The 27,874-nt window shown below is 39.8% G+C and overlaps 1 protein-coding gene across 1 annotated transcript in view; it reads left to right on the top strand.

Annotated features, from left to right (window-relative positions):
• Positions 1 to 27,874, top strand: part of NELL1 (NEL-like 1 (chicken)) — a 295,750-nt gene that overhangs the window by 215,300 nt on the left and 52,576 nt on the right. The window contains exon 15 of the mRNA XM_009886260.1: positions 10,303 to 10,398. Within this exon, the coding sequence (XP_009884562.1) occupies positions 10,303 to 10,398 (96 nt within the window). The remainder of the gene's footprint in view (positions 1 to 10,302; positions 10,399 to 27,874) is intronic.

Consider the following 27,874-nt stretch of genomic DNA (forward strand, 5'->3'; position numbering starts at 1 on the left):
CTGTTGTGTAGTCGCAGTACTCTGATGTCTGGAATTGTCAATTCCCATCCTTCTGGTGTTGGTCAATAGAAGGCAATCGTGCTTTGAAAAGGGCATTTTATTTTGGGTGGAGTGTCTTGACAGAATTAGTGTGATTTAAAAGATGGTGCAAAAGCCCATTAGAAAATGTTCTTAGAGATAGCACTGTAGCTGTGACTTGCAGCATACCAGAAGTATAATATTAAGTCAATGATAGATAACACCTAAATTTTAGTGTGCTAGTTTAAAGATACACTGCTTAAGGTGTCTTAATATCTTTATGAGTTATTCATCCGTGATCCAGACCAGAAAAACCCATTGCCATTTTGTTTCCGATTTTCTTCTTCTCCCTCCCAGTAATGTCATCATAAGATAGCTAAATGTTGTCAATAATTCCTTGATTTGCTGTTGCATATTTTGCGCAGTTACCAAAACAAGTATCTGTTTTCAGTTTCAACTGTTGTGCTTGCAATAAGGTATCAGCAACCTTCCAAAAAAAAAATGTTGCTGAATGTAACACTGTAGAGGGTATGACTGCACCCAAGCAACATGCTGGCTTCCAGCCACAACTAAAAATGCTTTCTAAAGTTTCATTCTAATTTCAAATGATAGTGTTCCTCGTGTAGAGAATTGCCGTAAAATAATGTTTTATTAACGTTTTAGGCATATTTTTCTTACAGCTTATTCAACATTTTGGCATTTTTATAACGTACGATTATTTGAGGATGCTAGGTAGCTTTTCATTATGCAATATATAGTACATCTTTCACACTGAGAGAGAATGTTTCTTCCAGGTAAACAGACTTGTGTTTTGTTGGTGAAGGCACCTATCAGTGCTACAGGGCAAAGCAAGAAGAGAGAATTTTTTAAAGACTGTATAGATGTTACATTAGGGTAGAATCCAGCTAGTCTTGTGCTGAAGGTGTCTGGAGTGCATTTGTATGGGCTGGAAGGCCAAAACACACACAGCTAGAAAACTATTTCTATGTATTCCATATCCTGTACTAAGGTCAAACAGACCTAAGATTGCATCCATTGTCTATTGAATTCAGGTTTTTTTCCAATGAGTTCAATGGGATTTGAATCAAGGTCTTTCTAACATTGTGATAATAGATCAGGTAAGGGAAAATGCTTCTATTGTGACTCTAGAACACGCTTCTTTATCCTTAAATTAAGATTGATTAAGCATAACTGATTTCTAAAGGGACTGTGGCTCACGATATCACAGCCAAAGTGGAAGGAGGCCAGAAGTTTCACACCGTCTCTTTCTTGCTTTGTAATGATTGCTGGTTTTAGTAAAGTGTTCTTCTGTCTGATTTGTTTTGTTAACTCCACTGAACTTGAAATTAAAATACAGAAAATTATATTTGTTGCGTTTGTAAATATAAATTATTTTATACCCATTTGTTAAAAGAAAAAGGGAGTATAGTAAGCCCACTGATGTGGTGCAAAGAAAAACTCCAGTGCTACGATACGTCGTGTCACTTCTCAAAGTAAATTTCATTTTGGTTTTACAGGTTTAACTGTTCAAATGAATTTTGAAAGATGATGTTGAGTTGGTTTGTGGAAGAAGTGTTCTGCCCTATTTTGTCATGCTTACTATTAGGTTACTAGACAGACAGCTGCAGTTGGCTTAAAACGGCGCGCCAAAAATATTGGAGAGTCTAGCCTTGAGGAAGCAGGGCACTAAAATCGCAACAAGAATATTTATTTAGCACAGAATCATCTGGGGATGCGAGAGATGCTTTCAAAAGGGTAATATATCACAGGGCAAATTTTATTATATTACTTTTGTCTCTTACTGCTTCTATTGATCTTTTTATATACATTTTAGAAAATTGTCACATATCTGTCCTCAGAGCCATAAAATAGGCTTGACATCAATGAGTGTTTCATATGTCTTTTTACCAATAAAGCAGAAAGGGCAGATTCTGACCATTCAGTATGCTTTCTGAATTAATTTAATAAAATATAGCTTGTTTGTTCATTAGAAAAGATATTAGGAGAACGTGCATTAATCAAGGTGGATAACTTACACATTCAAAACTAAGTTCCATTATTGGGGTAATACAGAGGAAATTATGACTATTTATCACTGTGATTCATTGTACTAATTTTAAGGTGTTGATGTTTCATTTTTCAAAAAAACCCAGCATCTTCAGCACTTGAGCTCACCCTGAAAGCATCCAGATGAACGGCCCCCTTCTTGCGTACAAATGGCTACAACTCGATTGCGTATCTGTCAAGCAAAACACCGAGCACCAGGAGAATTTAACATCATATAACAGCAAAGAAAGGGCCCAGTGCTAAGGGTTCAGTGCCTTCTGAGAGAGATATGCTCAGCCTTCCAAATTCACCTTAATCTTAATTTTGCAAGTGCTGTATGACAGAGCACTGGGTGCTTGAAAAGATTCACTGCTACATCAACTAAAATAACCCAGTGACAAACTCTGCAATATTAGTTCACCACTTTGATAAATACTATATAATATGCAAATATACACACACACAAAGCTCACACACGGTATGCATGTACGCCTGTAGCCGCTATCTTTGACATCATTTCTTCCTGATACATTATTCTTTATAATCCTTCCAGGTACTTTTCTGTTTTGCCCTTTTTCCTTTCCTCTCACTGTGTGTTGCCTCCCAAATTTGAAAGAATTCCTTCATGTTTTTCCGAGTGCTTTGAAAACACCCCATCTCCAAACCTTAATTCTGAGTGCATTGATCTTTGTTCAGACTTAGCACTAACTAGTAGTTTTGCACTACCAGGATTTGGAATTTTGACTACACTAGGCAGCTATTATGCTAATTACATTTGTAAAGTACCTCTTATACACAAAATCTCTAGAAATATAAATCAGGCATAATAACTTTACAATCAGTTGTTAGAAGGCCTGAGATTTATAGGCTCTTCCTGAAGGGAACTAAGCCCTCATACATACCACACATAAAATCTGAAGCATAAATTAGGTTGGAAGCCACTCACAAAGGTGATGAACTTCCCAGCTAAGGATTTGTCTTCCAGTCTCAGATATGTTCACGTCTTGATTGCCAGACGGACCCGCACTCCCCTTCCTGCTCCAACATGGGGGATGAAAATTTTCCAGGACAGTTCTTTTGCCCAAAGTTCATTGCTGCCAGATTTGTCCTTCGCTGACTCCAGCCGGCTGTAAAAGGACTCCAGTGGCATTTGGCAGACTTTGTGTTAAATAAGTCGCACCCTGTATCCAATGGATGTAGTTCACTGAACCAAGAAGAGTTTTGTACTTTTATAGATGATAGCGTCACACTTGAGTACAGGGAAAAAGAGCAGAACCTCTGCTGGTCCCTTATTTTGTCTGTGTGCTTTCTCCTTACTTTCTCAGCTGTCCTCTAAACCAGCAACTGGTATCATCTGATTATTCTGGTGTTTGGCTTACATAGTTGGATTGTTATCAACTGTGACCTTGTGAGTACTTGGCTGAGTAAATTCAATCAGCTAATGAAATTGTGGTCTTTCCATCAATTGATTATCAAATTGCTTGTATAGTTCAGCTAAGCCCATCGCTTTTCTAAAGCTGCAAGTTTTTGTTTACCCAGGCAGTCTGTGCCTGACCCCTTCCTTGCTTTTCCTGAACCTCCCTTTTTTTCACGTGACAGGCATATAGTCTTTGAGTCTGGCCACATACCAGTGGACTTCATGGTCATTTTACTGACTGCCCTGTTGAAAATAAATCTGTTAAAAAAGCATTTCAGAAGTACAAGAGAAACCAGCATGACTTTCTCTCTTACGCTACCCAGTGCAGCAGTTCCAGACACGTCCTGATTTACAAGGTTGAGCAAAGATGATGCCGAGAGAGGATGGTGCTTGCCGAGGCAGTGACCAGGAGGGGCTGTGGTTTGAGTTTTGGGTAGGGAACGCAGCACGAAGAGCCCGTGGTGAACACTTATAAAGGATGGATTTGTCCACTTTTGTTTGTTTTGTTTTGTTTTTTATTTTATTTATTTATTTCCCCTTAGCTCCCTGTGTCGGTACGTAATCTTTGAGCAAGTAAAAGTGTTGGTTGAAGTCCCTTTGGATTCCAGTATTTTAGAAAACTGCTGTAGGTCTAATTCTAGGGCAGCATTGGCAGTATACCTGCTGCTGTATTTGATCATGAAGTACAATTTACGCCCTGCGCTGTAGGTATTTAACACCCACCGAAGCTGACGCATACACGTGAGGCCAGCTTCCAGCTAGTTTGGGGTGAACGTGAGTACCCAGAACTTTGGGCCAAAACGTAGAAAAGCTGCAGGTTACTTGTTCGCTACTACACGATAGAAGCTGCTGCCTGAAGGACACGGTCTTCTCTTGAGCTGCATTGCAGTTGCCACTGCAGAACAAGCTAATGGCTGCTCCGCGCTGCCGTTGTCCTCACAAGCTGTGGAGTACCTTGTTTCCAAAACGTGCTAGGGGTTGGCTTTGTCTGTGACAAACCTAGTGTAATACAGGAGTAGGTGCAGGTTTGGCCCATATAAGCACATATGGTATACCCCGTTGAACAAAACTGTGTTTTCCTTCTTTAATTAAGAGCTGGTCTTCCCTCTAATAAGGGGGGGTAGGAGTTTGCATTTTTGGTATTGCAATATTCTTTGCTCTTACGCAAGCTATGGTATACATTTTACCTTTTTCTGCAGTGGTGTTCCTTTTGATACTAATTGGAACTATTTTTTGCAACGCTGTTGGGTTTTTTTTTTGGTGTTTGGGTTTTTTTTTTGTTTTGTTTTTTTTTTTACCTTGACTAAAGAAGAAACAGGGAAAGTCACGAGGGAGAGAAAAGCAGTGGAAGAAGCCAAAAGTCCCCACTGCTAAGGTACTCGCTTTTGAAGCTCTTCCATCTCTCTGTGCTGTCAAGTTGAAGAGGTCAGCTGCTTAGTAAACAAATTGTACAGATGGTCTTAAAACATTGGTGTGTTTTACCTATTGGCGGTGCTGACATGAAGAGGAAACAGGGATATCCACTGGACAGAATTCCAGTCAGTTGCTTCTGAGCTCAAATTCTCGGAATTAGAGAATTTGCTCAATCTCAAATGGGAGAAGATGAACTCTAAATAAATAAAGTGCTTCTATTTTAATTGAGTCTCCCTTTTTGAAAGATAATGGGCAGATAGGATAAAGGGAAAAGAAGGAGGTACAGTATGTTAATAGCTATGGTTGCATTACAGCAGGTCATATTATATGTCTATGGTGACATCGTAGCGGGTAATATATTTAGCTCTAAAAGCATGGATTATGCTGTACCGGGGAAACATCAAGAAATGAGCTTATTAAAGGGTGCATTTAATAAATATATCTCAGTATATGAAATTTTATAAAATACAAATGCAACAGTAGTACTAAAATTGTGATGTTTTATTGTAGCTTTATAGAAAATTTAATTTTTTGTATATCAAGAAATAATATTTGATGTGTATGTGATTTATTTGGTAAGGTGACACCTGTGTCTGTTCATAGTCAAGTGACTTTCCTTTAAATTTGTAGGTTAATTACTTGTTTTTCTTTGTGTTTTAATAAAACATATTTTTATATATTTGCAAATGTAAATATTTTACTTTGTAATCATTACTGTATTACACTTGGAAGTAAGAGGTATTTGCTCAACATGAGAGTTCCACCCTACAGTACTTGCTTTCCTATAGTAGCACAGTGAAGTATTGTACTGTCCTACCATACAAAAAATTAGAATATCGGGGAAATTCCTTCCGCTCTGTCGGAAAGGAGGCTGAAACCCAGACTGTCCAGCTTTCCCTGAGTCTTGTCAGTAGTGGGGCTAAAAAGAGACTACAGTTTTCAGTAACAGACAGTACAAAATATTTGAAGCTGCTGTTGGCATGCCTCCCTCCCACAGGCTCTCTTGCTCATTGCTGCCTACATCTAGGGAAGAACAAAAGGAACTTTCAAAAATGTCAGACAGATTCCCCACCTTCCACTCAGAGAGACTCTCGCTCTGCTACCTTCTTTTCCTTCCTGGGGATGTCCATAATAGCCTCTGTGGGAGAGGAGATAACTCTATTTAACTGGACAGAGGAAAAGAAACTGTACTCCATAAACACGTAAGCAGTGGGTGTGCAGGTTGTGCGTGTCCAGGAGCACGGTGTCAAGTTTGGGGGTACTTTCATGCTGCTCTTTGTGGAGCTCCACAGTGACACTCTCCTGTCCTGTCAACATTATCACAAAAGTGACGTAGCCAGCAGATTTATCATTTCGGCTGTTTCCATTCTCTACAGATGCATCATCAAAGAGGACATGCGCCAAAAATAAAACTACTCCTCTGCAGGGAAGTTATGTCTATATAGGAAAGGTTTTTATGTGATAAAAGCTTTTATTTTGGAGGAAGAGGTCTGTTTAGCATTACAGAGATCTGTTCACTTTGGCAGATGCCTCCTGAAATCAATAGATTCAGTTTCTTTTACATATGGAATACTGAATAAGACTCTTAATAATGGAAATTTACCCTCGTAGGCTTTACCCTAATGGCATCTTCACTTAATTCTCCTGATAAAACTTTTATTGCAAATTCAGTAACCATTCTCTTTTTCAACAAGGTTGCCAACCTGCAAATAATTTCAGAGAAAGGATCTCTGTTAATGGGAATCCATTAGCAAAATACCATCCAGCCACGATTTATCCTTCATGTGTTAACTTTCTCTGAGTTGGGAGGGAGTCTGCAATCAAGGTTTATAACTGCTAGTTCTGTGGGGGTGTGTTGTCCCCCATCGTCCCCCTCTCCCCAGTAGAGTTTTGCTTTTGATAGATGTAAACCACAATGGAAGTCTTAGATCCCGCAGCCCGTAAGACACATAACAAAGCATAAGCACTGAAGCAGGTAGTTTCATGAGAACATGGACACTCCTGTTGATTTACTATTCAGTCACTGAGCTTCTCCCTGTGGGGTCCTCTTGTCCATAAGGCATAGGTACAGAGTGATGTGAAGATTTTACTTAATTAAGCTCTTCTGCTACGGGTGTAAAGGAAAAAACTCATTGTTCTAAATGAATGAATTTTGATAAAACGTTCTAAAAGGCTTCAGCCGCAGGCAGAACTATTAGAGAAAATAGTTCAAATAAGTGAAGGTTGGTAAAATTGCTAGCAATTGAAACTGAGTTCCTATTATTAGAGGTATTGAGCATTCTTAAAATTCAGAGTAGTGCTATCGGTACTGCATATAATACTGTTAGCTCTTTTTCTAGCAGCTAAGGAAAGTAGCCTTTAGACAAACATTTTGATTTTGTAACTACATTCTGAGATTTGTGGTTTTGATGTTCCCACTTCCTGCAAGCCTACAATGTAGGAATTAGAGGACTTGTAGGAGAACCATTTGGGGAACAGCTGTATAATTCTGGCACTCTTCTTTGGGGTTTTCTTTTCTTGCATAAAAATACAAGAATGAACCACCTCCCCCAAATCCACCAAAGCCTGAGCAACAAAGACAAGCACAGTCAGTCTGTATTGCAGAGGACCTTTCAGCTTCTGCAAAAATTGAAAAGGAGGTTTGAATTCTTTCCTTCTACAGCCATTGCCCAGCTTCTTCCCCAATCCCATCCTCTCTCCGACATCCATATAACAAGTTAGTGCCTGGCTGCCTCCTCATGCACTGGGCAGTAGAGAGTCCCTTCTTACAGCGGCTGTAGTAGAGCAATTCTTCAGGGTATCCTTATACAGATATTTTTTTTTTTTGAAGTTACTAAGATGTGATACCTAAAGGATAGGGGAATTTCAAAGTGCTCGACAAATAAGTGCTAGCACATATTGATATGCGTACAGGAGGCATGTTTTGATACGGATATGTAGGACGGAATAGAGGAGAGAGAGGGGGTTTTGACCCATGGCAGGCGTCCCAGGCTTTCTCTCCCAGATGTGAATAGCACACTTGGCTCTGCCTGTGCCTGTCAAGACGGGGCTGCTGCACTGGCAGAACACAGTTTTTGCACTAATGGGAAAATCTTTTACATGACCAGCCCTGTCTCATAAGCCTTTCTCTGTCAGTAATCTTAAAAGAGAACAGAAGAAAACACCACCTTACTGTGCAGACCTAGGAATAGGATTTATTTTAAGAAGCGCACGTTTCACATTAGTAAGTTGGCAGTATTGGTTATGGTGGCAAAGAATGTGCGTGAGAGCTCTGTCTGAGTGAAGCCCTCTTACCTACCTATCCCCATTAGCTCTAATGACTTTCATTAGACATGCATGATTGCTATAGACAATAAGCATTTTCATTTTTTTAGGCCCTTTATGACTTTTTTTATTTTAAGACCCCTGTGTAGTTGTTTCCCAGCACATATTGTTGATGAACTATTCAATTTTTGCCAATATTTTTCATCTTTTTCCCTTTATATCTGCTCTGCCACAAATTCTAATTCTTTTGATGTTGTACAGAAATGTATTACTACTTCACTTAAGTCCCTGCTTATTCTCAATTTCAAATCAGAAAAAATGTAGATGGAGGCTTTAGCTTGCGCCTTCTCTGAGAATGCTGAGACTAGAAATGAGCAAACATTCTTTCAAAAGCTACGGAGGGAATCTTTTGAGTCTCATCATGTTTTTCATATATTTTCCAGCTGTATTTTGTACTAGTACTTTCAGCTTTCTGCACAGTTACACTTTTCTACAAATATTTATATGCAAAAAAACCCACCAACCCACAAAATGCTACTCTTAACCCATATTTCTCTTTTTCCCATACAGTAAAAATTGACTGGTTTTAACATAGATACATTTCAGAAGATTCCCATATGGAGTGTGTGGATTGATGAGCAGGAAGTGTTACTGGGCAAGAACCGTGCTTTCTCCACACCACTGCCTTGCGCCAGTCGCAGGAGCACTTATGATGTTCTACCACCATCTTCTCTAAACCACTTCAACATTCCTGCCTATGGCAGGGGAGTTGGAACTCGATGATCTTGAAGGTCCCTTCCAATCTAAACCATTCTGTGATTTTTCTCACCATGTTATCCTCCATTAAGTAGTATGATATGCTACAAATTACATGTTTCGAGTAAGGCCATTTATCAATTCAGTCAAGAGATATGATGATGTGCTTTTTTGCTTCTAAGTGGTTAACAATTGTTAAAGATTCTTTTTAATGCTTAGTACTTTATTCGCTTTATTTTTCTTTTTAGTGCATTGGAAAATAAATCTTAAACATTTCTTCTGTTATCTAGCACTTTAAGCCTTTTCATAGCATTTTTAACATCTCTTTGCCAACTCTCCATCTGTGATTTTAGCTTGCAGGAAACACTTTGCAATTCTGTTATTAGCTTAGATGCAGAGAGCTGCTGTTTAAATATTAATTGTAACTTCCCTCATAAGTGCAGTCAAACCCACCGAGTAACTTGTGAAGTTCAATAAATATCTAGGAGAGGGTGGAGAGTGTGTTGTGGGTAGGGCCTGCTCTTAGTCTTAGCAAAGGTCTTACTCGAGTTAACAGTGCAAACTAGATCATGTCCTGATGCTTGTCATTTCCTTTCCTCCTCTGACCTCAATTCCCCTCCTTGTACACTCGCAATGAAAAGAAAAGAAAAAGAATAACATGAAACTGCAAGCATACTTCTTGCACAGTTAGTAGACTTCCTGCTCAACTTGCTATAAGTGCGAGGACCACCACACAGTGCTCGCAAGAAAAGGTGTGGGATCCATCATGTGTTTCCAAATCCTGTTTATTGGACAAATGCACTTCTAAAGTACTTGTGTATTGTTCTGTCAAGAATCGCACCCCAGCAGAGGCTTTAACTTTATCATTTGGTTGAGCCCTTCTCTGTTTTCAGTCATGAGCCTCACCCTATTTCATTTCTCAATTCCGCAAAATGTACTTTACACTTTAAAAAAATAGGAAAATATTAGGTGTTTGCAAATGTTTCAGTAAAGTGTATTTGGTAGAAGTGAGAAGCAAAGAAGTTAACGCCGTCTGACCAGTCTGTTTTCTGTGATCGCCAGAGCATTGTAATTGTAATACTCATATTGGGTCTAATTGAAAGAAGATCAGCCCCATTAAAATCTTATGTTGTATTTTCCCCTCTCTTCTTCCTCCAGATGGTTATTAATCTTTTATTGGTGAGGTGGTTTGCCTACGGTGTAATCTGAGATTTTTCCTCATGTCATTTAAGTGAGTTACTTCTTTTTGTGTTTGCAGGTGGACTGAATTTTAATATGTTGAATTCTGTTGATTGCTTAGAGTGTAGATGTTTTTCTTAGTATCTTGCAAATCTATAGCAAATGTTAAGAAAATTAAGTAGTACCCACATATTCCTTTTATTTTTCAGCATTCTGTGAAGAGGGGTGCAGATATGGTGGAACTTGTGTAGCCCCTAACAAATGCGCCTGCCCTTCTGGATTCACAGGAAGTCATTGTGAGAAAGGTAAAAGCTTTTACTGAAACACATCTCCTCTTTTGGTAATGAGAAATATGATATGCTGAATTAAGAAATAATTACTTTTCCATTCTTTCATTCTGCTTGCTGTTTTCTCTTCATTGAAGATATGACTGTTCCGTAGTTGCCTTTTCCTGACTGAAAGCTAGTCTTAAATTAAACATGTAAAATTTTAGACAATCAGGGATGTATCTGCTTTTGCTTCCAGTGGACGTTTTTAGTTAATTAGAGGGGATGACAAATGAAAAATATTTACTCCACCTATTTCCTGTGGTGCAAGCTCAAGGTCACCTTCTGCTTTTTCTAAATGTTATGCAAATTAGAGCGGAATTGGGATGCTTGCACTTAGTTATTGAATTCTTAAGATTTGATTTGTTTCTAAGTCTCTGAGGCCACCAAATTTCATAGAATCACAACCTATTAAAATATATCTGACTAATGATGATTTGAACTTGCCTTTTCCCAGATTTTCTTTGCATTTGAAGGTTTGCTTCTGACAGCCTCGTAGGCCCACCTTTCTGTTCATTTCACAAAGGTCTGGTCCTTGTCTACCTTAAATGAGCAGGAAGGGACCTCCCAGAATCCCTTGTAGGACTTTCATTAGATTCTTTATATAGTAAATTTGGAAATTTTTTTTTGGTCGGTATTTATTGAGGTTATATTTCACTTAAATAACTCAATGAGTAGGTTTTTTTTTTTACATCACATGTTTGCTAAGATACATTTTGGACTTGCCTTTACTGATGGAAATAAAATGGATTGTTAACACAGGTTGCGTGATGTTAGTATGGACGAGATTATAACTGATGAGGTTATTTTAAGGAAGAAAAATAAAAAGAAACCCAAGAAATAACTGATAAAGGATAAGTTAAATCACTGGAACAACTTGTTACGCAGAGATAATTCAGTAATTCCTGTGTAGCAGTCTCTGTTTAATACATGGCTGTTCTACTGTCATACAAAGTAATTTAAGCCCAGTTGTCAACAAATCTGCTTTGAGTAGCTTCTGAAAACTGCTAAAGCTTTTTGTGGATGTAGTCAAATCAGTGGATACTCAAATCCCATATTTTCTGGTTGTCAGCTTTGTTTCTAATTATTTGGGAATGAACTGGGACATTAATATTTTCATATAGAATAAATTTGAGTACTGCATTATTTTATTTTTTTTTGCCTGTAGTCTTTGGAGTATTTGTTTTAAATAGACATAATCTCCTGAGCCTCCTGACGTTCGGCAGTAAGTGCTGGCAGTACTCATGGGGAAGTAATACAAGAAATATCTGCCTTAGGACCCCGCCTGCCATAGCTCCCCAGCCTCTGATCCTGCTAGTTACCCTCTCCTGTCTATAGTTTGCTCAGTCCTTTCCAAAATTTCTGTTATTCAGAGGAAACAGTAGTTTCAGAGAGTTGCAGGATACCAGAGGTGTGTCCTATGCAGGTGAAAATATGGTACTGCAAAACCAGTACCTGACAAGGTGCATCCCAGAGTCCTGAGGGAGCTGGCTGATGTAGTTGCCAAGCCAATCTGCTTAATATTTGAAAAATCATGGCAGCCAGGTGAAGTCCCCGGTGACTGGAAAAAGGGAAACGTTGCACCCATTTTTAAAAATTGAGGACCCTGGGATCTACCAGCCTGTCAGCCTCACCTCCGTGCCTGGGAAGGTCATGGAATGGATCCTCCTAGAAGCTATTCTAGGGCACATGGAGGACAGGGAGATGATTTGAGACCACCAGCATGGCTTCATCAATGGCAAGTCCTGCCTGACTTGTGGTCTTCTATGATGGAGTGGCTACATCAGTGGATAAGGGAAGATCTACAGGTGTTGTCTGTCTGGACTTTGGTAAGGCCTTTGACACGGTCCCCCCACCACATCCTTCTCTTTAAACTGGAGAGATAAGGATTTGATGGGTGGACTGTTTGGTGATTGAAGAATTGGTTGCATCCAGTGGGTGTAGTGGTCAACAGGTCAATGTCCAGATGGAGACTGGTGACAAGTGGTGTCCCTCAGGGGTCCTCCGTTTTGGGACCGGTACTGTTTAATATCTTCATCAATGACATGGACAGTGGGATTGAATGCACCCTCAGCCAGTTTGCAGACAACCCCAAGCTGAGTGGTGTAGTTGACACGCCTGAGGGACAGGATGCCAGCCAGAGGGACCTGGAAAAGCTTGAGAAGTGGGCCCATGTGAACCTCATGAAGTTCAACAAAGCCGAGTATAGGATCCTGCACATGGGTCAGGCAGCCCTGGAGTCAATACAGGCTGGGGGATGAAGGGATTGAGAGCAGCCCTGACAAGAAGGACTTGGGGGTAATGGTGGATGAAAAGCTGGACATGAGCCGGTGATGTGTACTCGCAGCCCAGAAGGCCAGCTGTATCCTGGGCTGCATCGAAAGCAGCGTGCACAGCAGGGCGAGGGAGGTGATTCTGCCCCTCTACTCTGCCTGATGGGACCCCACCTGGAGTACTGCATCCAGCTCTGGGGCCCTCAGCACAAGAAACACATGGACTTGTTGGAGTGGGTCCAGAGCAGGGCTACAAAAATGATCAGAGGCTGGAGCACCTCTCCTATGAGGACAGGCTGAGAGAGTTGGGGTTGTTCATCCTGGAGAAGAGAAGGCTCTGGGGAGACCTTATTGCTGCCTTCCAGTACTTAAAGGGGCCTTACAAAAAAGATGGGGACAAACTTTTTGTCAGGGCCTGTTTTGATAGGACAAGGGGTAATAGTTTTAAATTAAGAGGGTAGATTTAGACTAGATATAAGCAAGAATTTTTTTATTATGAGGTTGGTTAAATCCTGGCCCAGCTTGCCCAGAGAGGTGGTAGATGCCCCATCCCTGGAAGTGCTCAAGGTCAGGTTGGATGGGGCTGTGAACAACCTGATCTAGTTGAAGATGTCCCTGCTTATTTCAGCGGGGTTGGACTAGATGACCTTTAAAGGTCTCTTCCAATCTATGATTCTGTGATTGCCCAAAGGTGCCCTGCCTACGCAGGAGCCAGTGGCCTTAGGCCAGCTTTCAGCTCGACTGCCTGCATTTCTTTGACCCGTGAATCTTAAAACTATCTTTTTTCTTATAGCTGTAAAGGGACTTTCATAACTAGAACACAGTGTCTTTAAACTGTTGAGGTGATGGTTTAAAATTGATAAATGGATGACATAACCATTGTTGACTCTTATGTTTTTCATGTCTTTTGTATTGTTTGATCTAAAATATGAGTTAGCACAGCAAGTAAAGGAAACATGGCAGGCATGGTGCTCTCATATCAAGAAATTTAGAGGTAGATGTCAGAAGGAGCTAGCTTCTGCATATAAAATCTATACGACTTGAACCAAAAGGAAGTTTATTTTTTCTTCGGAGATGTATAGGATTTACCAGTATGCTGCAAGTCAAGCTAATGATGGTAACTTGGAGAAATCCGATGTGCAGACTGGTTTGCACATGAATAGGGCTTTGCAAGTGAGAAGTTGTCATGTTTTTTTATGTCAGAGGGTCTGAAAACTTCAGGAGATATACCATATGCATATTTCAGTGGCTATGTGCGTATCAGATCTATGTGAGAACAGCTTCAGCCATCTGAAGGTGTCTGTCCTGGAAAAACTAAATGTTCAGAGTAGAAAGATGATGACCCACCTTTGAAGCAGGCTTCCCTTTGCTCACCTGCTTACTCCTCAAAGATGCGGTGCTGTCAGGAAAAGGAGGCTGTTCAGTAAAGACCTCCCTCATAGTCTTGCTGCTGTTTGCTGCAGTGTTTGTAGAGGACATCTAAAGTATTCAAAACCCATGTTTGTTTGGGTTTTTTCCCGTTGTCTGTAATGTTAGAAATAAGCTCTTTGTTATATTTAACGTATGTGGTAGCACTCCCTCAATCATTATGACATAGACCAATGACAGTGAAATGGCGAGACATCACTTTAAATCAGAGCTTAAATGTTCCTGGTAAAACCTCGCCTGATGGAAGCTCGTGGTGAACTGATGCATATCAGAAGTAAAATGATGTGTTTTGGTAATGTATTCTATTCGCCACGGTGCATTTAAAAACGTCCTTCAAACCGACAACACCGCAATTCCTTATACATTATTTGTGAGCTGAAAGGACTCGTCACTGGCTAAAAACAGTATGACCCAAATTGTCTTCAAGATCGTGTAAAGGGGAAAATGAACCAGAAATTACAAATGTTGTTGAAAAGCAGGTGCGTTTACTTCTGAATATGAATCATATGTTACTCACCGTTTCTGACTGCCTGGTTGGAATGATGATATTAGGTTAATTAAAAATTCAGAGATATTTGAGAGGGCTAGGATTTAGGTTGGTAATTTGCTCAGGCAAAATTAAAATACACATTTAAGGCTTATGTACAAACACATAATTCAACATGCGGCTAAGAAGAATTACCTCTTGCCAGTTGCTTTGCCTGAAATGAGGAATCATTGTAACAGTTGTGGCGCTGCCTTTTCTTTTTGAAGGTGAACTGCAAATTGATATGCAGAGATACTGTCAAGTAATGCCTCCTTTCCATCCGTTCTTTATAATGGTGTTTCTTTAAGTACGTGCTTGATGCTTCTTACAGAATTTTTGTCATTTTCAGTTTAGGATCTGATTTGATCTCCTGATGAATTTTTTTGTAGCTGCCCAGGGCTGAAATCAGTTATCTCTGTGATCATTACCATTTGTGATAGTATTTAACACAGTTGTGATACCCGTGCTAGAAAGTTTTTATGTTAGAATTTTTGCTGACATTGCTGTGTAGTTCCAGCATGTACGTGCCTGACGGCTGAGCTGGAGATGCGCATCCTTAACTGTATGTAACACTGTTGGCTTAAGCCCAGGTGCATCCTTGGCAGGGATCCCTGTTAAAGGCTTCTGAGAGACATTTTGCTGCACAGAGAGGAATGCAAACACAGTACTCTGAGCGAATTACTGGCAGCATGGACTCAAATGCCCTAATTTTCCATCCAGTGATGTTTTCTCTCTCTCATACTTTTGCGACGTTAAAAAAAAGTAAAGCCTGTCATTCCTTGAGCTGCTTTTCTCTCTCTGTGGCCACGGGTCAGGGGAGTTTTAATGCTGGTTTTGCAGACGGGGTTTGTCGTTATTCTGTATTTGTGGAATGTTAGTCACTACTGTCGCTGATGAAGTGGTGGGGATGAGGTTGGAGGACAATCTACGATATCAAAGGCAGGAGTAAACGGATGATTGAGTGCCTAGAAATTGCAGGCCTTCTTTGAATACCTCCCTGTGTGTGGTAGAGTCCTGCGCCTAAGAAATGCATACCAACTTCTGTGCAGCTCTGGGATGGTGACCAGTGGTGGCAGAAACTTCAGTGAAGGGAGTCATCTCTCATATGAGGAAAGGCTGAGGGACTTGGGTCTCTTTAGTCTAGAGAAAAGAAGATTGAGGGGGGATCTTATTAACGCTTACAAATACTTAAAGGGAGGATGCCAGGGGGATGGGAGCAGTCTTTTTTCAGTGGTGCCCAGTGATAGGACGAGGGGTAACGGGCACAAGCTTGAACATAGGAAGTTCCATCTTAACATGAGGAGGAACTTTTTTACTTTGAGGGTAGTGGAGCACTGGCACAGGCTGCCCAGAGAGGTGGTGGAGTCTCCCACTCTGAAGCCATTCCAAACCCGCCTGGACGCTGTCCTGTGCAACTGCTGGAGGTGCCCCTGCTCTGGCAGGGGGGTTGGACTAGATGATCTCCAGAGGTCCCTCCCAACCCTGACCATTCTGTGATTCTGTAAGTTAGTTACTGTAGCTGTCTGTACAAATTATAACTTCGGGCAACGAGCAGGAGACAGCAGAAGGGTTTGAAGCGGTGGGTTCCCAGCTAGGGAATGTTTGGGGGTTTGTTTTGTTTTTTTTTTCCCCAATATTTTTTGAAAAGCTGCAAGGCAGCTTTTGGCAGTGGTGGGGCATCGCCTCCAAAAGGGATTCAAAACTACATCACTACACCTTTGCTCCCCTGGCTCTCTCGTGTGATCCACTGTCTGAGCTGGTACCCAATGAATGGGGAGTAGGATTCTGGTAGATAAGGAGGATGTTGTTTAGGCTGGAGCTCAGAGAAGTTAATATTTTTGTGGTAGCTACATGTGTATTTCTCACAGAATGATAGAATGCTGTCAAAGAATTACCCGCTGATTGTAAACAGTCAGAAGCAAGGTTAAGTGAAACATCAGGGTGTGATAATTACTGGCGTGATTTTTTTGTGTTGTTTTGAACTGTGTACAAAAGATTGTCTGATATTGGGGTGAGAGGTCATTTTTCAGTATGTGTCACAGCTGAGAAATGTGTTTTGAATCCCAGTAATTATATTGCAAGAGGGGGGGAAAAAAAGCCACACTTGCAGTATTGCATTAGTTATATATGGATTCTTCAGTGCAGTCATAGATTTCACAGGTGTGCAATGAAATGTTGCTATGCTTATATCTTGAAATTAGATACGTCATGTATACGCCATGAAAATGAGGAGGCCTTTAGCTGATTTGTTTCATAATAGTTGGCAGTATCTGGAATTGTTGTCTAAGAAGTTCAATACTTTTTTGTGTACATGTCTTCTAAATTGCTTTTTCTGGAATATATCAGCTCCTGCAGTCCTTTGCATAAAACTCCCTACAGTCTGTATTCCCTTGGCCTCTGGAGATAGGAAAAAAAAAAAAGTGAGAATTGTATTTCCATGTGCTATTTCTTTTATTCCTGAGCCGGATCAATCTTTAGGTGTGTAGCTATCAAAGACATTTCTGTTGAGGAACCTAGTTTGAAAAAAATAAGCAAACAAACCACCCAAAGCAAAGCAGAGAAAGATTTTTCAGTGAGTACGGTAAGTTAAATGTCAAAACTCCCTGCCTTTCTCTATCTAAGATCTTCTGTAAAATAGGAAGCAAGGTTTATTTTGGGAAACAAACCAGCTGTGCAGCTGTGGGCACAGGGCTTTGCATGAGATTCTTTCTAAAGCCTCTCATTTCAAGGTGAAGCAAAGCCAGTGTAGTGCGAGATAGGAGGGGTGAAGTGAACAATGCTTGGCTTATTACAGAAAACGGTGTTCGTGGTTGATATGACACTCCTGAGGGTGTGACAGATCCAGAGAAGGCAGATGCTCCAGGTGGCTGAGGTTACCCTGCTCCATTTGCTGCCAAGCTGTTTACAGCATTTGCCCCAGTGGTGCTTATCGCAAAATGGCAAGGGGTGATATCTTAATGTGATAGAAGAAACAAAGCTGTCATTTGTAAAGATATCAGGGAATAGATCAAAGAATATCGGCTGGAAAAATCTGATTAAGACCGTCTCTGAGGATCAAGGGGACATCTGTCTGCAAATCAAGAGATAACTCTCAGTGAAAGAAAAAAGTTGTTCTATCTCACAATGCCAAGCGAAAGAAAAGTAAAATTGCCCAGACCAAGAACACCATTCACCCCCCACGCTGACCATAGCATGAGGAGACTGGACTCACTTTTGTAGAGCTTATACTGCTTCATATACTGTAAAAGTTTATTTTTAAAAGGCAGGAAAAACACAAAGCTGACAATGGGTTTGGGGTTCAGTTAGTCATTGTTTGTTTGTTTGTTTGTGCGTTGTTCCCCAAGCCTTGCACTTAGAAATTTTAGATATTTGGTAGTATTATATTGCTTATTCTGGCTGGGATTATGCTTGCTGTTCTGGGTTCCTTCAATTTGAATTTCTCCACTCAAATTCCAGTTTGTTCACCCAGACCGATGTCTATATACCAGCTGGACATGTCAGGTGTTGCTGAAGGATGCAGTTTTATCTATACAAGAGAAATACAAGATTTAGCTCGTTCACACTTAATTTGCATTTAGATTCATGCAAAACAATGTCATCAAGAGGTAATTTCTGTTGATCAAACTTTATAATGCACATAAGATCCAAATCCAGATTCCAAAATCTTTATTCTCTTGCCTTAAACATTAAGAAAAATAGCTTTAGATAGTGTTTTGGCATATCATCTTTCTTTGTGTCCCAGTTCCTGTTCTGGATGTTCTCGGATTAATATCTTGTGAAGACCCACTGTAGAACTTATTACAGAGCTTACAAAAATAGCTGCTATGTTTTATTATTCTTTAATTACCTTAGTAGTGAAATGGAAATACATGTGATATTTAAAGAAAGGAATGGATATGATTCCATGAAGTCGGTGGCTTTGCATCTTCCTGTTGTAAGGGAGCTATAGATTTGACTCCTTCACACTGTCTTTCTTGCCGAAAAGCAGGCAATGAAAAATCTAAAAAGAAAATGACAGTAAGTGCTTTGGAAGGGAAGGAAAAGAGCGGGGAAATTTAGAAGGCGATTGATGGCTTACCTAGTGATAAAGACGCAATTAACAGAAGGAGAAACTGCAAACAAAATTATTCCATCTCCTTTAGATTCAGGTACCCTGCCAAAGTACTGGATAGTAACCGGTGTTCAATCTCATAAAAGGTTGTTACCAATTGTCTTGACATTAGAGATGGGTGGTCCTTGTAGCAGTATGGGGTGAACTGATTGAATTTATATTAAAAATTGACTTTTGGATGAGATGAGGACTAATAAACATAGCTTTCGTAGAACTGTTTGAAAGCAACATGGCTCTTTAGTGCATCAGAATTTAGTGATTGGTTCAGTCAAGTTCTACATGAGAAACATCCACTGCCACAGTTGGGTTGAACTTTCAAAGTTGAGTTGAACATACAGTTGCGTTGAACTTTCAAAGAAAGCCCTTCACAGAACAAGGCTTCATAAACTCTGTGAAGTTTAAGAAGATGCAGGAGTATAAGAGCACCGTTCAGATGAATGCTTACATGGGCTATACCAGTTGGAGTGTCTCTGCAAGTGTCCTTCTCCCAAACATGGGGGTTGGTCTCTTCTCCCAAGTAACAAGTGATAGAACAAGAGGAAATGGCCTCAAGTTGCACCAGAGGAGATTTAGGATGGATATTAGGAAAAATTTCTTCACCAAAAGGGTTATCAAAGATTGGAACGGGATGCCTAGGGAAGTGGTTGAATCACTAGTCCCTGGAGGCAGTAATAAGACAGGTAGACGTGGTGCTTAAGGACATGATTTAATGGTGATTTTGGCAGTGTTAGGTTTATGGTTGGACTTGATGATCTTAAAGGTCCCTTCCAACCTAGATGATTCTATGTCCTGTGTGCCCCCATGTGTCCCCATTCCCATGTCACTAGCTGTATGTGGCTACCAGTGGAGCCAGCCAGCCATTTTCTGGCTTGGAGTAACTTCTAGAGCAAAGTGAAGGGAGAAGTAGAGTGAGAGTCCTGGTGCTGGGCTGGCTGCATGTTCTGCTCCTTAGGGAGCCTCTCGGCAAAGATGACACTCCTGGAGTTGCACTTTACGCTACTTGGGCGCTGTCACGCAGCCGCATAGCTTTGTGAAGGAGAATTTCTCTTTCGGCCCTAAAGAGATGCGTGGCAAAAGGACACAGTGCATTTCTTCAGGTTGAATGTAACTGTGCAAGTGGAGGGATGCTCGTATGGTTTGTTTCTGTAACGTGCCCGGAAGATGCAGAGTGCAGTGCAGGGGTGAAGACAGTGTTCACAGGCAAAAAGGAGGTGCCTGTCTTTCCTGGGTGAGAGAAAAGCATGCTGTGAGCAATATAGGCTATCCTAGCTAAAGAGGTACAAATTGTTAGGGCACCTCTCTGCTCCCTAGTTGGCACCTGGGGGAGAGGGAGGTTTGTTTATTCTTGTTTTCTGTGTTTGTTTCGGCTGCTGCTACACACAGAGTGTTAGATGTTTATTCATCCATAAGTTCTAATTATGTACTACAGGAGGAACATCATGTTTAGAAAGATACAGGTAAACTAAGCAGTAACAAACTTCTAAGCTCTAAATATAAAAACCCCGTATTCCTTCTGAGCTTCCTACAGCCCTCAGCCTACAGAGGCGAATTTTGTGCCGAAGCTTTGCCCGAACTGAGGTGTTGGAATTAGTTCCCTGCTGGAGGCCACGTTGCTTTGACCTTTTCTTGAAGTGCTCAGTCCCTGACTAAGCGTCCATCCAGTTTTTCAACAGGAACGTCTCCTACGCCTTCTGTGCAGTTGTATCTGCTTCAGTTTCCTCTTGGGTTCTGGGGACCAGGCAATGGGATTTGAATTTCTTTCAAGTGGCAGAACCACCGCTTCAATTCAGCTAAAGAGACAACTACAAAGCACTAAAAAATGTGAGCAAGTATTTGTATTTGATATAATATAGATATCTAGAATATAGATATATTCATATAGTAATGAAATTTCCATTTAGTCGCTAAGAAGTTTCCATATATGAAGCACGTCTTGTGATGTGAGCTGTACAGAAAAGACAGTTGCTTTAAAATGCCTACTTCGTGGTGACTTAACTACAAAACACATCTCTTATTTTACTGTGGTTAATTAAAAAAAAAAAAAAGTCTGCTTTGAGTGCAGTGCAGTAATGCTAATTTTATAACCTAGTTTGTCAGGACATTCTGACTCCCTTTTTTTTGGTTCTTCCAGGCAGGTGCCTACATCAGTGAAAAGTAGAACATTTCTAAGTAGAAATATCAGAATAGGTAGTGGAATAATTAAATATTAAATAAAAAATACCGCAGTCTGTCCAACTACAGGCAGTATTTAGGGGACATAACTGAGTTTAATGAGCTCTTTGCCACCTTCCCTTTTCTTATTAGCCAGCTCTGCACCAGACAATCAACCAGGAATATTTAAATTTGCTGATAACCTAGAAATATAACTCGAGATGTGCAGGGCAGGTGCAGGGAGGTACTTACATTGTTTAAGACAGAAATCCTCCTGGTTTCAGTGGGAATTTCACCTGAGTGGAAGCCTTCGGATCTGGTACAATTGAATTAGGTGAAATGAAAAATAAATGGTTCCAGTGAAATAAAAGAGCATTTAGAGTGGGGGCTTTATGTGGAACAAGCTGTGTTAGTTGCAGTTACCAATGATAAATATGCCATCTTTAACTCATCAATCTATGGTACGAGTCTAACTCGCTAATCTAGGAGTAAGAGCCTGTTCAAACTGGGTAGAGAATTCAGTCTCTTTAGAAAATTTGTACAACTCCGAGAATTTTACTATATAGAGCCACATTTCTGATGAAGTTTAGTACATTGAATGCAGACATATTTCATAAGTGATCTCGGTGATGTTAATCAAAGTGTAGTGAGAGAAAATGTGCCTCAGTCATCAGAACTTGCATCAGAAAACCATTTCTTTTGAGAAATAATGTGACAAGTGAAAGGAATGGAGCAAAACAAGTTGAAGTTGTAGAGGTTATTGCGCGTTTAATTCTGACAAAAAGTCAGTTTTCCTGCGTTTTTTCTTTTTTAACTTAAGATTTTTTTCACCTGTAAAATTACAGTATGAGAACGCTTCAAGCTGATGGAAGTGATGCAACAGAAAAAAAACAAGGAGGTGTAGCCAGCAACATCTTTTCCCGTGTTGACAGGATTTCATCACCAGAAAAGCAATAGCCACCTCCACTTGCTGACAGTCCATTGGGCTGACAGTCAGAAGAAGACATCATTCATATAATCCTTGGAAGGCAAAATAAAATGGCATAAATCACTTACTCTCTTAGGTGACGTAGGTAGATTGCAGCTTCTGTGCAATGAGGATAACTAATCCAATTATTTGGCTGTAGCAGTCCAGGTGAAAATGTGAGTTTAACCCCATGTTGAAGGCTGTATCATCCTTTCTTCATTAACTGAGGCAGCCTCTGTAACATCTACAATTTCGTTGAATTTCAGTCCTTTTGAGTGTCTGTTTCTGTAAGACTAACACCCGTGGTTTCCTGTGGTTTGCCCCAGGAAGACTGCAGAATTGCATTGTTGTACGACGCTACTGTGAAGAAAAGCCTGCAATAGGAGGTGGTGGCTCTTTGCAAAATCTGCTGAAATAAAAGCAGTGTGTGGACTCAAGAAAACAAGTTTTTCTTTAGGATTGTACTCATGTGTATGTAGAGAGAAGAAATGAAATACGAAATTTACTGATAGGGAACCTTACAAACTTTCTTTTCCCCTTCCAAAGCTTTTTCTGTGTCAGGTGAAACATTTTTATTGTCCGTAGTCTGTTTGATAGTGATGTGCCTGTTCTGCTGCAGAAAGTACATGATGTACCCAAAGACTCCCCTTCACAGTGGACTTTTTTTCTGGATAATCCAGCATATCACGCCTGGTGACATGCCAAAAAAATCAGTAAAATAATACCTGTTGGGTGTGAAAAAGGCCTATGAATCTGTCTCCTAGAACGTGTAGTATTAAAGCCTATTCCAGATTCAGGGCTCCCTAACTCACTGTGCAGATTCCAGTTGCTTTTGTTAGGCTTTTATTCATGCCTGTAGTCCCCAGAAAAAGAATATGCAAGACGTTAAAATAATACTGTGCTTAATGTAAGGTACATATGAGGCATAAAAGTAACTTGGATTGTTCTGGTTGAATGTGTTCTTTGCTAGTTCCCTTACGACTGAAGTAGCTTTAAAATAACAGTCATACTCAAACTCAAGGAACTCTGTGTCAAAGTTATTTTCAAACTTTTTATAATGTTATGATAAAAATCTGTTCAGTCCTTCACATTTGCAGAAATAGAGTTCTTCCTAAATACATCAATCATTTTTTGCTTTTCAAAAGAGAACCTCTGATTTAGCAACTCAGGCATTTCAATAGCTGGAGTTTTCTACTACTTAAGCTGTGTAACATCTGAATTATTTCTTTCAACATGTAATATCTACTAAGTAGATCAGTCATTTCAGAGACAAACATAAATGGCGGAAGTTTTAGTGAAAGAGTGAAATCCCCTTTCTTATTTGATTTTTTTTCTGAAGAGACATTCTCTGTTACTGGCAATCTAATCTTTGGAATTGTACTCATTTATCTTTTGAATGAGACATGAAATGAAAGCCCTAAACACTTCTGGTCATTAAAGAACCAGTTGAACCAGTATCCTATTTCAGCTCAGGTAATTACGTTCTGCCTTCTTTACCAATGTCAGTCAGGAAAATTACTCATTTGAAGTAGCTGTCTGGCTAGCATGGAGTGGCATCCATGCCTTAACTGCGGAGATGGCTACATTTCTGTGGTAGGGTACTGACCCTTACAGTAATTACACAGTTTTAAATGTGAATGACACTTTAAATGTGTGAGGGTGAGCTCAACTCATCCACTGCCCTTCTCGTTGCACTGTCTTGGAAGTAGGGGTCTCTATGGTCTGGATGGCGCGGTTCACCAGGACCAGTTACAGGTTCTTGCACACCTACTGCATCTTCTTATTGTAAGCTGGTGGGCAGCGGGGCTCTTTGAGCTGAGAAAAATGGAGGAGCACTCAAACTCTGATTAGGATCTCATGCATGTGCTGCAGCCACCCCACTTCTTCATAATAGCCTACTGGTTTATTGCCAGCTTGAGCTGTAGGTAGTCCTCAGTTTAGGAGAGATTAAATAGATTGTTCTCAATTCCAAGATAGTATTTTAACAAGTAGCCAGGATGGGTCTCTCCTTCCTTTTGCAGTTGAGCCACTGACCTTGAAAACCAATGAAAGTTTTTAGGCTTGGAAGCGAAATAGCTTTGTAGCCATGAGGAAGAGTTTGGTTCTTCTCTTGAGTGTTACCAAAATATTGAAACTGGGTTGCTGTTGCTCAGTCAGAAGGTATGGCCAGTACGTGTATTTTGTGTGCTTACATGACCACTTACAAAGACTGAATTCCAATGAAGAGATGTTTTATGAAGATCTCCTAGGTTCCCGTTTGATACTTTGGAGCACAGGTGGTACTATGGAATGGGAGAGATGTTTAGCTATTGGTAATGGTTTATGTAAGGAAAAAGTTCTCTCTGACTATTCTTTGTGATTACGTTTCCTAGAAAGAGACAGAGTGGTTTCTCTGGTTTTGTTTGTTTTTTTCTCTTTACCATAGACTGAGTAAAGAATGTCCTGTGAGCTGTGTCTGCTGCTGCAGAAATTGAATTTAGTAGGGAGGCAGGACAGTTTCTTTTTTCTGCCAAATACTCACTCTGTCACTTTCTACAACTGTCCTGTCCACCTCTTGTGACAGCCCTAGCTCTGGAAAGCCTATCAGTCTGTCCAAAATGAATTAAAATCAGGGGAAGAAAACCCTCTGCATACCACAAGGGATTTGTGTTTTGTGTCTGTTACGACCCAGGCAGATTGTGACTCCTACAGTTAATGGAAGCTGCTTTTTGGGATGGGACTTCCGCTGCCTTACAAAGCCTATCTTTCTGTCCTCCACCTGTAATTGTTTGGTTTCTTACCCTTGGAATGTCCAACAGAGAACTTTTCAATTCTTTCAGTTAACTGCGTGGAGAAAGTAGAGATTTAATTCATACCTCATAAATTTTCTTCCATTTTCTCATCTGAAATCTTGTTTCTCCAACTTTTATAGAGTTCACAGCTGATGCAGTTTGAAAGATGTGTGCACTGATAGCAATAACAACTCTCTCAGTGGTCCCATTAATCATTTATAGGCTGGGGAGGCAGATACGGTGTGATAATGCCCAGCTATTCCTAAGGCCTCCCTTTTGCGATAACTGAGTCATATGTTTCCTTTTTGAAGAGAGCTTTGATTATTTTTTTTTCCATCTGTCCTCCCCCCATCTTTTCTCAGCAGGCTTTACTAGGTGTATTCATTACCAAATAAGATGAAAGTAAGTTGCATGTGTAGACGGATGGTGGTAGGTCACTGAGGATACAGAATCTGATCAATAATGTCCAGAATTTCCTGATACCTAATGTCTGTCTTACTGATTTGACTGTGGGGGATTTTTTCAGATCCTCCCATGATACACAGTTTACAAATGTAAAAAGAATTAAATACAAAATTATGTAAGAAGGAGGTAGTCCATTACTCACTTGTCCAGCCGCTACAAAAAGACGTATCTCTCTATTAAAGTTATCGGTTGTCCTAGTGCTAGTAAGAGTTTTCTTACTGAGTGTTAAATAAATTAACTGGTGTGTTAAATCCATTATTATATCTTCCTGCTACAATCAGCAAAATGAAATTGGTCACTTATTAGTCCATTTCCTTAATAGTTTCGACAGTGAGCTGATACACTGTGAAAATAAATTGCAATGGCTCCTTTGGAGAAAATTCTTCCAGGGAAGGTAGAACATCCAAAATGGGAAATGTAATACATTTGACATTGCTACTCTGTTGACTCTTGTGAAAAAGTGGAAAACACATCACTTCGTTGCATTTAACATGATTTTTCATGAATGCTAAATTCAGTCTAGCTGAAGAAACTTATGTATAGTATATTCACATTTCTAGATTTCGTGTTTCACTGTTCTTTACATTACTGTATATTAAGCACCAGTCTTAAAGGGCACAGACAGTTTTTCTAAGCCAAATTGAGAAATAAAATTAGGAACGAATTAAGGGAAGAATTTTGTGTCAATCAAAGTTAAAAATGACAAATTTCATAAGCGGTCTGTATGAGCAACAACAGATTTCAGTTTTCCACTGAAGGAAAGAGAGTGTTTTTGAGACATGAAGAAAAGGGTCCAACCAAACAAGGAAGTAACTCCTTAATTTTTTTTTCTTTTCACTTTTAGAATATATCAGTTTTGAGTACAAATCAAACACGATACCTAAGCTGAAGGGCTGACCGTATCTGAACTATAATGTAAACCCCAAAATACTTTGAGAAGATATAAAGCCTTACAGGCTTTCTTGTTTCCATAACCTTTTGGTTTATACCGTCAGTTGTACTGAAACAGGCTGAGCATCTTGACCTATTAAAATTGGTGAAAAGGGATTTTATAAAAACTCAATTTATCTGACAGTCATAAAAGGCTTTGTCAGTCTTCACCCCACAGAGTTGTCTTACACAATGAGCGGTCGTATTGATTTCAGTCACCGAGTAATGATGTAAAGTGCAGCTCGGTGTAAGAGCAGGTGGCTGAAGGTGCTAGCCAAAGATAAATTAATCCAAAAAGCATAATTAATAGAAGGAATATACAGTGCTAATATGTATTCATAACAACATTTTGAAAGTTACATTTTACTCAGAATATCAGTCATTTATCTGACATTATAAACAACAAGCTTTACAAATATTAGGGTATATTGTAAGGTGATGGATTGTCTTTTTTTTTTAACAATTTGTGTAACACTTAATAATTATACTTGGCTCCTTCCCAAGTCAGTAGCTAATTCTAAATTTCTGTACTCAAGATGAAGCTGTTGTTTGATCCTCAAAGTTCAAATTGTTCTAGTGAACGAATAAGCAGTGGCTGGAACTACGGGGTGCTGAATACCTTATTTCAGGGCTGTGAAGGTTTTTGCTGAATTAATTTTAATCTTTGCAAGAAAAAAACTTGTATTAGTGTACAGTGTTGCAACGTCTTTAAGGTGGAGATGTAAAGAGAGAATGAATGCCCTGCAGTGTTGGCATTCTGACATATCAGATCATGCACACACAGAAAATAAGTTATGCTTATTGACAAATGTAAGCACAGGAGCAAAACCTAAGAATAAAGGGTCTAATTCCAGTCTTTCCGTCTTGTGTATATTATATATATTGGCACATTATGTGAATATTTGTACTGTTTAGGAATGCTACCGTAAGTAAGGTGGCAGAAGCTTACTTGGCACAGAGCATCCTTTCTCTAGATCATGTAGAAAAGCATACCGTCTTTAAATATGTTTGGAGTGTTATTAGTTTATTTTTACAGCATAGAAGGATAGAAGAAGGGGAAAAAACCCTTGACATTCCTGAAAGATGATTGAGGAGTTAGTGCAGAACATATTTTATAAAGCGCATTGCCTGCCTATATAGTCTGTTTATAATCCCATTTAGGGACTATGAACAAGAAAAATTATACCCAGAAGTTATATATTACGAGCAGACTTTAGCAGTAGATTCCAATTTTGAGAATAACAATGTAACTTGATTGTCATGTTGTTAATTTAAAACAGCATCTTTTTTTGTTGTACCATATAAAATAGCACTAGTATGAGGGACCAACTTATAGACATAGAAATTATTTCTTCTTTAAAAACATCTGTTGATGAATTTGTCAAATAAAAAGGGTGGAGGTTATAGCTGTTTATTGATCTCAATAATTAGCTATTTTATGAAATTCCCTGCAGCTGTTCTGGGACACCGGGCACACGCATTGTAGGGTAAGGGATAAACAAAGACCTGCTATAAAGTCATCACAAGTCTTGGGTTCCCTTCCATGCGTAAAGATCCTGAGAATTTGGCCAGGTCGTCTTCAAGGACACAACTGTCTGAAGACAGCCAGACAAAAGATTTTTCTGTTCCTTTGGGTTGTTAAAAGCCAAGGTAAAGCCTCCTTAAAAGACAAATTTATACTGGAAAGATGAATTGATTACTCTGTTATTAAGGGCTCACTTGGCTGTACATGGTTCCTCCTACTTTCAGAAAGAAAATCACAAGCAACCCCTTTAGTTGCACCTATATATTTTGTGGATATGTAATGTATGTATAATACAGCTTGTACTTGAC

Source organism: Charadrius vociferus, unplaced genomic scaffold, assembly GCF_000708025.1.
Source record: "Charadrius vociferus isolate BGI_N301 unplaced genomic scaffold, ASM70802v2 scaffold115, whole genome shotgun sequence".
Taxonomy (NCBI): Eukaryota; Metazoa; Chordata; class Aves; order Charadriiformes; family Charadriidae; genus Charadrius; species Charadrius vociferus.